The sequence below is a fragment of the Salvia miltiorrhiza genome, chromosome 6, assembly GCF_028751815.1.
Source record: "Salvia miltiorrhiza cultivar Shanhuang (shh) chromosome 6, IMPLAD_Smil_shh, whole genome shotgun sequence".
Lineage (NCBI taxonomy): Eukaryota > Viridiplantae > Streptophyta > Magnoliopsida > Lamiales > Lamiaceae > Salvia > Salvia miltiorrhiza.
The window spans coordinates 42584673-42597452 of NC_080392.1; the positions used below are offsets into that span (position 1 = coordinate 42584673).

Genomic DNA, 12780 nt, shown 5'->3' on the forward strand with positions numbered 1-12780 from the left:
ACGGTGGGAGGCTCCTATCGTGATCACGATGGCCGCCTCCCATCGTGATCACGATGGGAGGCTGCCATCGTGATCACGGCAGACTGTGTTAAAAACACCAACATCCACTATCAAAAACTCAATTGATACAAAAAACGGATTAAATTCAAACTAAATGAACATTAAAATAGATATTGGACACAAAGTTCCTTCTAAGAAGTGACAAAAAGTTTAACAACTTACATTTATTCACGGAGGGGCATTGGACATGCTCTAATATCATGACCCTCTTCTCCACAATTGCTACATCTTTTTTTCTTCCGACGTCTCTGGGTCGGTTGTGCTTCCTCCGTATCATGAGATGGTTCATCTGTGGCATGAGAAGGATCCTGAGAAGTTTCCTCAAACTCTGCTTCTTGAAATGGAACATTCAAATCCACCCCACCCACAGGGATAGATATTGTGCATTTTTTTCTATTGTGTCCCGTTCCATTACACCTAGAGCACACTTGACGCCGTCGTGAGGGTAGTCCTTCAACTGTTGACCGAGTACGACTCATCTTTGGACGCCCAGACTGACGTAGAGTCTCCGGATCGGGTGGACTACAATAGATTGATAAGACATCTCCTGGCACATTCCATTCACTCGGATGTGGTATTGGACTAACATGTTCGGCATAAGTTTGTGTCAACTCATATTGTTTGAAATATTTGTGTACGAAATCGTACACATTCAAACCATTGCCCGCCCACCTAATAAAACAATATAATTTCGGCTTAAAAACAAATTAAAATGTAATTAAAAAGTAAATAAATTTTACATACCTTATAGCGGCAACCGCATGCTTGCATGGAATTTTATCCTCATCAAACTCTCGACACTCACAAGTCCAATTCTGAAGATCGACTTGATATTGTTGATCATCCTCTTCAACTTTATACACAAGTCCGGTGGTGGCTCGAACAGTAAGAGAGAGACTTGCTTGCACAGAATTAGATAGCTTGTTGAACGTAGACACCGTTAACACATGATCTCTCGATTCAGACGATGTACGTCGCTCGTCAAACCAATCCTCCAAAAGTGTGCGAAACGATTCAAGTAAAGAGCACACTGGTAAACGCCTAGCCCACCACAACCGAGAGTTAAACGATTCCGCTGCATTAGACGTCATAAATCCATAGCGTTGCACCGGACACTTTGACCTAGCCCACCTCTCCGGTCCAATTTGAGAAAGTCGTCGGTGAGCTCCATCCGGACTAGCGTCGTGCAGCAATGAAAAAATTTTTTCGAACACTTCGTGACGATAAGAATATGCTGCTTCATAGAAGACCGTGGCCACTGTCTTCCCATAGGGCGTTAGATTCTTCAACAGATGGTGATAACACAGTCCATGGAATGCATTTGGATACACGGCTTGAACTGCATTCCGAATGCTTTTATGTTGGTCACTCACAATTAATAAATCTTCTGGAGGATTGTAACACCGCCGTAGATTGTAGAGAAAATAAGTCCACGACTCATCGTTCTCTATTGGTCCGAGGCCAATTGCTAGAGGAAACACTTGATCGTTCCCATCCTTTGTCACAGCAACAAATAACACTCCTCTGTTCTTTCCCTTCAAGTGGGTTCCGTCTATTACAATCACCGGTCGAAGATACTGCTCAAAAGCCCGAATACTTTGCCCGAGGGCAACAAACATGTGGCAGAACACTCCCTCACGAGTCGTCTGCAAATCATAAACAGTCCCTGGATTACGTTGTTTCAATAGATAAAGATACGATGGAAGCCTCACATATGACATATTGAAGTCACCATACGTTCTCTCTATCGCCTGCTGCCTAGTTCTGACTGCGAAGCAATATAGCATTTGAACGCCATACTTACTACGCATCTCAGCAATCATCTCCTTTGGCCTCAAAACAACCTTCTCATCGATTAATTTTTTGGCAAAATAATATGCAGCCACCTCGCCACTCACAGACCGTGCTGTAGTAACACGATTCAAATCCGCCTGACATGTGTGATCCAATGTCAACTTAGTAATTCTCCAAAGAGTTGCAGCCTCTACTGCACATAATCTAAAAGTGCAGTTCTTCCTACCACTCTTGCATATGTACACTGCACGAGAATCTGTAGAACGATCGGTTGCAAACTCTAGATAGTGCTCCAAATGATAAATTCCTATAGCTATCCTCAACTCTACTTTGGATCGAAATATGGCCCCTACCTCGAGCAGTCCGTAGGCTATTGGATGATACTCTTCCCACCCCAACTGTAATATACTTTCAATGTGCGGAAATGGAATATCCCAATCGCGCGAGCCATGTTCATGCTCAACATAGCTTGCAGTCTGATAATCCGATGAAAAATGTCGCAACTCATTGCGACGATCTTCCACATCGTCTTCAGATGTAGACTCTGCTTCATCTTCCTCATAATCCTCATCGAATACCTCTTCATCATCTTCCTCATGATACGGCATTCTTTGATCATGATGTACAGCCGAGGTACATCCTCTCATAGTGTTGCGGCTCACATTACTATCGGGGCCGGAAGAACCGCCTTTCTCAATCACATAAACTTCTGGATCCTCTCTAGGATCTGCTAACCATCGAAGCAACTCCATATCTCCCCTCAATAGAACTTTTGCTTTAATACCATTGATGTTTGTGACGTACCATAACGTATATTCGGTCTCATTTCGATATCCCAAACCCTCTCTAATAAGATCCACGAGGTTAGCACGATTAATTGTACCGGAATCGATATACGCAACAAAGAATTCCCCATCTATATATGTTGATCGCTCCCAACGACCGCCATGATGTATCATAATACGTCGCCCCGACATCTGAAATTAACAAAATGTAATATAAACAGTCAGAAAACCATTAAAAGTACCTTAAAACATGGACTGTCAACCCCACGATCGCAGCACACCATCATGATCACGATGGCACTCACGATCGTGGACACGATCGTGGCCACGATCGTGGCCACGATCGTGAGTGCCATCGTGATGACGATGGTGTGCTTCGAATATGTGGGCTAAACCCTAAACCCTAATAACATGACGTCGAAACATAAACTCTAATGTGTGACCTATTTGAAACAAAATAAACAATATTCATGATCAACATATATACTTCCATGAGATCAAAACGTTCAAACAACGAAACAATCATAAAAGCCGTTTTTAGAATGTTTTTTCACGTTTTTTTTTTCATATTTCATGCTTGTGAGTAGTAGACGGAGGAACAAAACATACATACCTTTATATGAAGCGAGATGAACGAAGGAACGTCGCCTCTTGTTGTTTTCTTCTTCCTTTATGGTTGATCTTTGGATTTCTTTGATTAGGGTTTAGGTTTTAATTCGTGGTTCTTTTTGTTTCGTTCTTTGGTTTTAATTCGTGGTTTTGGATTTCTTTCGTTCTTACAACAACTACAAGCTTCCACAATTATTATCACCAACAACCTCTTCATCACAAAAGTTATTCCTAGTCTCAACCGAAAAGATTCACCAAATCTGCACTTCATTAATGACATTCCGGAGTTCACGGCGTCGTGACCACGTTCGAGCCATTTATCGTGAGCGTCCATCGTCCCCTCGGCCCGTCGTGGCCATCGTCCCCTCGGCCCGTCGTGGCCATCGTGCCCACGGGCAATTGGCCTCGACCGTCGTGGGCACGACTGCGCGCTCGCGGGGTGGGCACGTCGGGGGCCTCGTCGTTCGGCGTGGGCACGATGGGGGCGTCGTCCGAGGTGAACACGATGGACGGGGTGGGCACGATGGCTCGCGTGCCCACGATGGGCACGATGGTCGTGTCCACCATCGTGCCCACGTTGGACACGACAGTCGTGTCCACGATCGTCGCCATCGTGTCCGCCATCGTGGACACGGGTTTGACTTTGGCTTCAAGTGGTGGGCACCGTAAGGGGTATTTTAGTCCTTTCACAGATTTTGGTATACAAAAGAGTTAGTTTTAAAGAGGAGCTAAAAAAGTTATCTTTTTTATTTTTTGGTATTTGTTGATTAGTTTCCTCTTTGTTAATTAAGGTTTAGGTGTGCTAGATATGTATGGTTATGGATGCAATGCATCGTCCTTTGTTAAGATGGAAAGTAGGCGGAGGATTTATCCAAAATTTTAATGATTAAATGATCCACAATGACTTTTTTTTTTTGATAAATTATATAAGTAATAAAGAAATTTAAAGATTTGTGTGATTGAGGATTTAAATTCAGGATCTCAAGTCTTGGGCATTATCCTCCTACCAGTTAGGCCAATACATGCACACAACCACAATGACTCTTTAATTATAAAGGGAGTTGTTGTAGTATCAGACGACGGACCATGTGTGCTCATTAGTTGATAGTTTGTTATGCTTATGCTAATAGAGAGCATCGGCTAACCACTTTAAATTAAGTCTCCCTTCGTCTCTCAAATATCTTCTTAATAGAGCGTGACACGTATTTTAATAGGAAGTTAATTGTATATTTGATAAGTAAAAAATGAGTCCTAGAAAAAATGAAGATTGTAAGGATAATTATTAGTGGAATTATTTCCAAAAATAAGTTATGAAGATGTTTTGAGATCAGACTAAAATGGAAATAGATGAAGATGTTTGAGGGACGAAGGGAATACCTATTATCTTAAGTATCATTTGTGGCTTCCTGAACCTACTGCTATTTGCAGGTCTGACTTGCATATTTTGTGAATGAGCTCCCATTTTAGCACTTGGCTCAATATGAGAAACCCATAATCCACATGCTAACTTTGTCTTGCAAAGATAACTTCAAGCTTTGCAGAGCCATAATTCACATCTACTTTAAAATTGCACCAGATAATGCTGGATGGACTTTGACAGCAAAGATTAGCTTTTCTTGATTGAATACATGCATGGTTACCAATAACCAATCGAAAAATAAATGTCCACAAAAATATTTATTTATTAGTGATGGGTATTTCAGATAAGATTCATATAATCATGGTTCTTTCAATTAAAATAGCTACTAGTAAAATACTACGACTAAACTTGTGGTTTTAAATTAATTAAAGTATTAAAAACATGAAGGAAGCAACATGTCGAAGCTTGAAGGAATAAAGGATATGGAAGAAAGATATCTCAGCTTTGATTTTCAGATGAATATTATTATTGGTTACATAAACAGTACAATTTTTCAAATTAAATCAGATCATGGCAGCAACCAATAATTTCAACGACTAATCTTGTTTGGGACACAGTTATCACATCTAAGGAGGGTTCCACTTATATACAGCTCACCTCTTACTGTAAGCCATGTATTTGACTTGCAACACATGGTGAGCTTGACCAACAAATCAGAGTCTACATCTTTGCATTGCTCAAATAGATACGAATTTGTATACCTTCTTACTCAAGTATTTATCTCTTTTATCTCGACTTTCTACATATCAGATTCAACATCATACTTCTCCTCTGCAATAGACTTCGCCATCGATCATTACCCCCATTGAACCGGGCTCGTGTTCTGGAAGAGGAGGGCCGGTCTACTGGAGTTGGGATGTGCATACTCATAGGAAGAGGCATTCATGTTATCCAAACTTCTAGATTGTTGATCATGTCTGGAAGGAGCAGTGATAAGAAGAAAATCTGTTCCACCACACCTTTGACAGCTAATATAGAAATTGCACCGCCAGTTTCAGTTGGGGAAAAAATTATATATGCTGCCACCGGTCAATGTAGTTAAATAGAGATGGAAACTTCTGAATGTAAAAGTTCAGAATATATGTCACTTTCAAGAAGACAGTAATGTCAAGAACTAATACTCTTCCACAAAAGAATTATTACATATGATATAGACAAGAATGTACTTTTAGGGTGTGTTTACTTTGATAAAAAAGGTTAGAAAAAATATATTTTCCATTATTTTCACATGTTTCCTATGATGGATAATTTTCTCCGATCAGGCTGGAAAATTTATTCGGGCAGCCCCTTTTCACTCATTTTCTCGCAAATGTTGGATAATATTATCCTATTGGGAGGGTGTGAAAATATTTTCCAACATTTGAATTTGTTTATCCATCTATTTCTAACAAAGTAAACACATGATAAAAAAAAAGAGAAAAAGATAATATTATCTCACATTTTCTTATCCATCATTTTCAAATGAAAATTTTACTACCAAAGTAAACACACCCTTAGTCTCTTAGATGCGTTCACTCTGGTTGTAAAATTTTCATTGAAAAATGATGGATAAGAAAAGATGAAAAAATGAGAAAATGTTGAAAAATATTTTCACACCCTTACCCTAGGATAATATTAACATTGGTGAGAAAATGAGTGAAAAGGAGCTGTCCGAAAAAATATTCCACTCTGGCCGAATGAAAATTTTCCATCATAATAAACACTGTGAAAATGATGGAAAATAAGTGAAAATATATTTTTTCTCTCATTTTCCATCAAAGTAAACGCACCCGTAATGTATACTAACATCCAACAAAAGTTTATGTACAAAATTTATACGTGCATGAAAATTTATGGATTTGTACGAGTATCGTAGGACCCATATATGTTGAGACGAAATTGCACTTTCAATTTCCAAGAAGATCTGTCTCTCAATTTTGTTTTAATCTACAGATTGTTGTGACCGACGAGTATGAAACATATGAAAAGTGAGGACTAAATTGATTAAACAGTCCAATCACTATAGAATATGTCTTAAAGACTGCATCTCAGCAACAGCTGGACTGCAAACATGATCATTTAACACCTAATGTCCATTCCTCTGGCTTCAGTGCACAGCTATGCATCCCTGTCGAATTCCTACTCATTCTTGTACTTTCTCTTCTTCGTCATCACACCCGCAGCTGCTAGGAATGATGATGTTTCCATCAACTGTGGCTCAAGAGAGCATTCGGTAGCAGAAAATGGCAGAAAATGGCATGGAGACATACACCAACCAAAGCTTTCTTCCTTGCTGCAGCTGAAAGGCTCGTCCACTAGTGTCGACTCCCATCCAGAAGTCGGCCTCTGCTCATCCAGTTCCCTACACCACGGCAAGAGTCTCTCGTTCCCAGTTCTCCTACGTATTTCAAGTGAATGCAGGTCAGAAAATCATCCGCCTTCATTTTAAACCCGCTCCATACAAAGGCTTTAACGGCCTCCACGACTTATTCGCTGTTGAAGCCGGACCTTTTATCTTGCTCAGTAATTTTAGCGCTTCTCTTCACTGCTGATGCTCTTGGTGTCAATTCATTTGTCAAGGATTTCTGTTTATATGTCAAGGAAAATGAACAATTGAACATATTTTTCACTCCTGAAAGTAGTCATGCATATGCTTTTGTTAATGGCATTGAGATAATCTCAGTGCCAGATAGCCTTTCTTACTTTCATGGCGGGGATAGTGGACTCCAAGTTCTTGGCCAGAGGTCTGTGATCTTTGTTGGCGACAGCACTGCACTTGAGATAGTTCATCGAGTAAAGATCAAACAGGATCCGGTTCCATTTTCCGAAGATTTGGACTTGTTTCCAAAGTGGGCAACTCAGAAAGCAGAGAAGATGGAGAGCAACACATGGAGAATAGCAGTCCAAGTAGGATTCAACTACTTGATCAGGCTTCACTTCTCCGGTCTCGGACTCAAGATTTCAGAGACCGGAGAAGTGTTGTTTGACGTCCTAATTAATGAAATGGTTGCTTTCACTAGTATTGACATGGGGAAGGAAAGGGAAGGAAATCGCATACTTCGTTATAGAGACTATATGCTGACAGTGAGGGGGCTGAAAAGAGAGGCTAAACGCGATATCTCCATCTCCATACGCTCGTATGATGAGCTCGTAGATGGACACGGAGTGCTCGGAGGATTCGAGATAGCTAAGCTGAGCAATACCGATAACAGTCTAGCCAGTCCACAGGATTCTCCATCACTAACCATCCAAAATTTGGACTATGTTTCTGGTCATAGAGATGCAATTTCAGCTGTCGCAATCACTCTAATTTGTCTGGTAAACATCATTGTTCATAAGCTGAGAGAATGTTGGGAAGCTAGCAGCAGTGAGGAAGAAAACAAACCATCAGCCAGGGCTGAACAACTCTGTCGCCATTTCTCACTAGCTGAGATCCAACTAGCCACTAGAAATTTCTGTGAGGCACTTCTAATTGGAAGGGGTGGATTTGGTAAAGTCTACAAAGGCCTCATTGATAACGGACAAAACACTGTTGCTGTGAAAAGGTTAAAATCAAACTCCAAACAAGGAGCACATGAGTTCTTGACAGAGATTGAAACACTTTCTCAGCTCCGACATGTCAATCTAGTTTCCCTGATTGGTTATTGCAATGAGAAGAGAGAAATGATTCTTGTTTACGACTATATGGGCGGAGGGACACTAGCAGACCATCTCTACAAACTTCCAAGGCAAAACATCAACTATTCTTATCTCACATGGAAGCAACGCCTCAACATCTGCATTGGTGCTGGTCGCGGACTAGACTATCTCCACACGAGCTACGGAGTTATACATCGTGATGTGAAGGCCTCAAACATTTTGATGGATGAAAGTTTCACAGCTAAGGTCTGTGACTTCGGATTGGCCAAAACCGAAGATGGAATGCTGAGCCATGTTAGCACAAATGTCAAGGGCACGTTCGGCTACTTCGACCCTAGTTACTTCCGCACGCGTAGACTAACAAGAAAGAGTGACACCTATGCATTTGGGGTGGTGTTGTTGGAAGTCTTATGTGGAAGAGCAGCTGTGGATTCTTGGGTTGCAGGGGATGATCATATTTTGTCGTGGTGGGCTCGAGATATGATTAGGAAGGGGGAAGTTAATCAGATTGTTGATCCAAGTGTGAGAGAGGAGATTAGACCAGACAGCCTCAACACATTTGTTGGGATTGCTGAAAGATGCTTATCTGATGAACCAAGAAATCGACCAACAATGTCTCAAGCTGTAACACAGCTAGAGTTTGCACTTGAGCAACAGGAAAGCAAACCAGATTTGGTGGCGAATGAGATAGAAAGTGTTCCTGATGATGAAACTGATACAACAACTGCCTCAACATATCAGCAGAAACTCACTCTGCCTAGAATGCAACAAACTAACAGCAATGCTGTCAGTGCTCATCAATGCTCCATCAGAAAAGAAACGCGGGATAAATTCATTAATGAATAAGCCATCGCGACCTTGTCCATGGGGCGCGCTTTGGAACAGAGTTAAACCATCCAAGAAAAGGGAGTTGTTATTATCAGGACCCCGCCACGGTAGAACCAAAGAAGATCCTATCAACATTCAAGTCTCTGTTGGAAAAACAGAGACGTTTGACGCAGACATACAACTGCCCAAGTTTAGTTGGGCTACAATTGCAGCTGCCACCAACCGTTTCTCATCTTCAAATGTAGTTGGGCGTGGAGGATCTGGCAAGGTTTATAAGGTGAGTTATTTCTTGAATGAGCACTCATTATAACAAAGTTTTCACAACCTTCCCCCTAACTAAACCATGCATTTGTATAGGCTGTGCTACCTACAGGAAAAGTAGTCGCAGTTAAGAGGCACTCACCAACATCCTCACAAGCTCTGGAGGATTTCAAAGCTGAGATTCTTTTGCTTTCCCATCTTCAGCATCGGAATGTCATAAAATTACTAGGCTATTGCACTCATAGAGATGAAAAGTTGCTGGTATACGAGTTCATGGAAAACAGAAGTCTAGATAATTTTATAGGTTGGTTGCTACCTCTTCCAAATCTTTTTTCTTGTTGGAAAAGAACTGCATTTCATTTTAGCTTAAAAGTGTTTTATGTCCCGAATTTTCAGTATTTTCTACAAAATGTCTCGAACTTTCATTTTCCTCCAAAAAATTCCTAACTTTTAGTTTTTTCCATAAAATGTCCCGCTATACAAAATTCGATGACAAAAAGATGAATTATCTTGCCGAAAGAAATATCTTGGGAGCCTTCATTGTTGGAAAACTATATTAAAAACCACCATTGTTGGAAAACGCTGAAAGTTCGGGGTTTTTTTTGTTATCTTTTCGTCATTGAATTTTGTATAGCGGGATGTTTTATGGAAAAAACTAAAAATTCAGGATTTTTTAGGATAAAATGAAAGTCCGAAATATTTTATGAAAAACACTGAAAGTTCGGAATATAAAATACTATTAACTCTTTCATTTTCATTGTCAAAGCAATAGTAATTAAGAAATGAGATGAGTTACTGTGGTCTGTACGCTTGCAATGGCTTATGTGGTCTGTACACTATGAAAAACTTTTATTTTCATTGCTGAAGCACAACATCGAGATCAACGCCTGCAATGGCTTCTGTGGTCTGTACGCTTCAAAGTCATAACTGGGATCGCGCGAGGACTTGTTTATCTTCATCAAGATTCTGGGCTGAGAGTGATTTACAGAGATCTCAAGTCTAAAAACATTCTTTTGGATGCTGATATGAATCCTAAAATCACAGGCTTTGAGTTTTCCAGGACACTGGAGGAAAATCAACATGAATTAGAAACCACAGAAATAGCCGGGACAACCTCGTAAATTCAGGATCCTTCTCTATTTGGTCTATCCCTCTTCTCTCCTCTTTCCAAATTTATTTTATTACCAAGTTTGTATTATCTGTCTTTGCAGAAGCTATATGCCTCCAGAATACCTCGAGCAGGGGAAGCTTTCAGTTAAATCAGATGTCTATAGCTTTGGAATCATAGTCCTTGAGATTCTAAGCGGCAGGAGAGTCTGGAGTGTAGCTTATGGGGAGGCCATGATGTTCCTTCCTAGCTATGTAAGTATGAATGAAATCAAACAATCATATAAGAGGGAGGGTGTTTGGCTGAGATTATAAGCTCTTTAACATACTCCCACTGTCCCACTTCAAATGTCTCAAAACCAGTCCTATGGTTTTGAGGTTTTGAGACATTTGAAGTGGGACAGACGGAGTAGCTTATAAGTCCTATGGTTTTGAGACATTTGAAGTGGGACAGACGGAGTAGCTTATAAGCTGTTTATGAGCTTATAAGTTCCTTTAAGGTGTTTGGCAAAATAAGCTCCTAATCAGCTTAAGCTCTAAGAGCTTATAAGCTCCTCAAAGCTTAACTTCATCTACCCCAACTTATTTTCTCATTATCTTATTAGCAACACTCATTTTATAAAAATAATTCAACTATGACTTTTTATTTTCATCATATATTATTCTAATTTCATTTTTCTTCGATTTTCTCTCTCTAACAAATATTTTCTCTGGGCTCATTCCTCCCTTAAAAGGCCTTATAAGGGAGAGAGTTGTCTCAACATATAAAGTGGCTCATGCCACTATCTCCAATCCAATGTGGGACACTTCAATACACCCCCCGCACGCGCAGCGTGGATTATCCCAAACGCCATCTGTTGACAACGATATTGGGGGGGGGGCCATCATTGGATTGGGTTGGCTCTGATACCATGTTAGAAATGGATATTGGGCCCATTCCTCCCTTAAAAGGCCTTGTAAGGGAGAGGGTTGCCTCACCATATAAAGTGGCTCATGCCACTATCTCCAATCCAATGTGGGACACTTCAATAAACACCCTAATTATGTACGTCAAAGTTACGATCCATTTATGAACACGATCATGTTTCAGGCATGGAAACTTTGGAGTGAAGCAAATCCATTAAAACTAGTAGATAACTTACTTGGACGTGCATTTCTGGTGGATGAAGCACTAAGATGCATTCAAGTTGGTCTGCTGTGCACACAACGAGATCCAAACTGCAGACCGAAGATGCCTTGCGTTCTCAAGATTTTGGAAGGCGATGAGCCACATGTGGAGCCGAAAGTAGAGCAACGAAAGCCGCGACGACTCCCCGGAGAAGATCATGTACACACTAATGAACCTGCCAGCAATGGAACAATAGAGCTCATCAGCACGCTGGAAAGGTAAATCTGTCAGTTTTATTGTGACACAACTTCATGATCATTTACAGAAAAAGACAGTTAAAAACTGCACTTCCAAGTAACACAACATTTTATATGTGTTAAAGAGGAGGTTATTCTGTATTTATAATTACTAGCAGAGGAAACGTGCGTTGCACGTATATGTAGATGCTGAATTACTTGATGTAATATTATGCTACAAATTATCTTTATAGACTACGTAACTATTGTTGAGCATGGAATTAATCTCAACAACGAAATAAATGAAAATAGAAAATAACATCAAGAATTTATGTGGTTCGATAGAAAGATGTACGTTCAAGGAGATCAAGAAATTTCACTATTAATTATTCGATTTTACAATAACAAGGTTGAGTCATGCCATAAGAATGAAAAAAGCCCCCCTTCAATCCACATACGAGAATCATATTTATAAGTTATAAAGTAAACTTAGTCCTAAAGCCCATTAATGGAGGCAATTGGGCCCAAATCTCGTTATAATAATCTTGGTTTTGAGGGTGAACTGTCAAGGGATGGTGCAGAGCTGGATTGTCAAGGCTGAGGCAGAGCTAAGCTGCAAAACTAAGTTCCAAGGCTGAAACAAAGCTAAGATCCAAAGCTGTCAAAAACTGAGCTATCAAGGCTGGGTGTCCAAAATAATAATAATAATAATAATAATAATAATAATAATAATAATAATAATAATAATAGAGGGAAAGATTTTAGCACTATATTCGCACAACGCTGACACGTGGTTTACCCCTCATCAACCATATTAGATGCAGTACTCAATACTCAGGATAACATTGAGAAAATTATTGTGAATAAAGTTTGTTAAAATACATATTAAAATTATGAAAAGTCAAATATTGCTAGTAAATAAAAGATTAACTAAAAGCAACTATGTTAACTATT

General features: G+C 40.0%; 1 protein-coding gene and 1 pseudogene across 1 annotated transcript; one reads left to right on the plus strand and one right to left on the minus strand.

The window, feature by feature from the left end:
• Positions 1-209: 209 nt before the first annotated feature.
• LOC130989711 (uncharacterized) lies at positions 210-2827 on the minus strand. The gene is made up of 2 exons (XM_057913779.1): positions 805-2827; positions 210-732 (listed from the first exon to the last, which is right to left on the minus strand). Exons 1-2 carry the CDS (start codon positions 2811-2813, stop codon positions 225-227), a joined length of 2517 nt encoding a protein of 838 aa, XP_057769762.1. The 5' UTR covers positions 2814-2827; the 3' UTR covers positions 210-224.
• An 899-nt stretch (positions 2828-3726) lies between these two features.
• On the plus strand, positions 3727-12083 carry LOC130990986 (receptor-like protein kinase FERONIA; annotated as a pseudogene).
• The last annotated feature ends 697 nt before the right edge of the window (positions 12084-12780 follow it).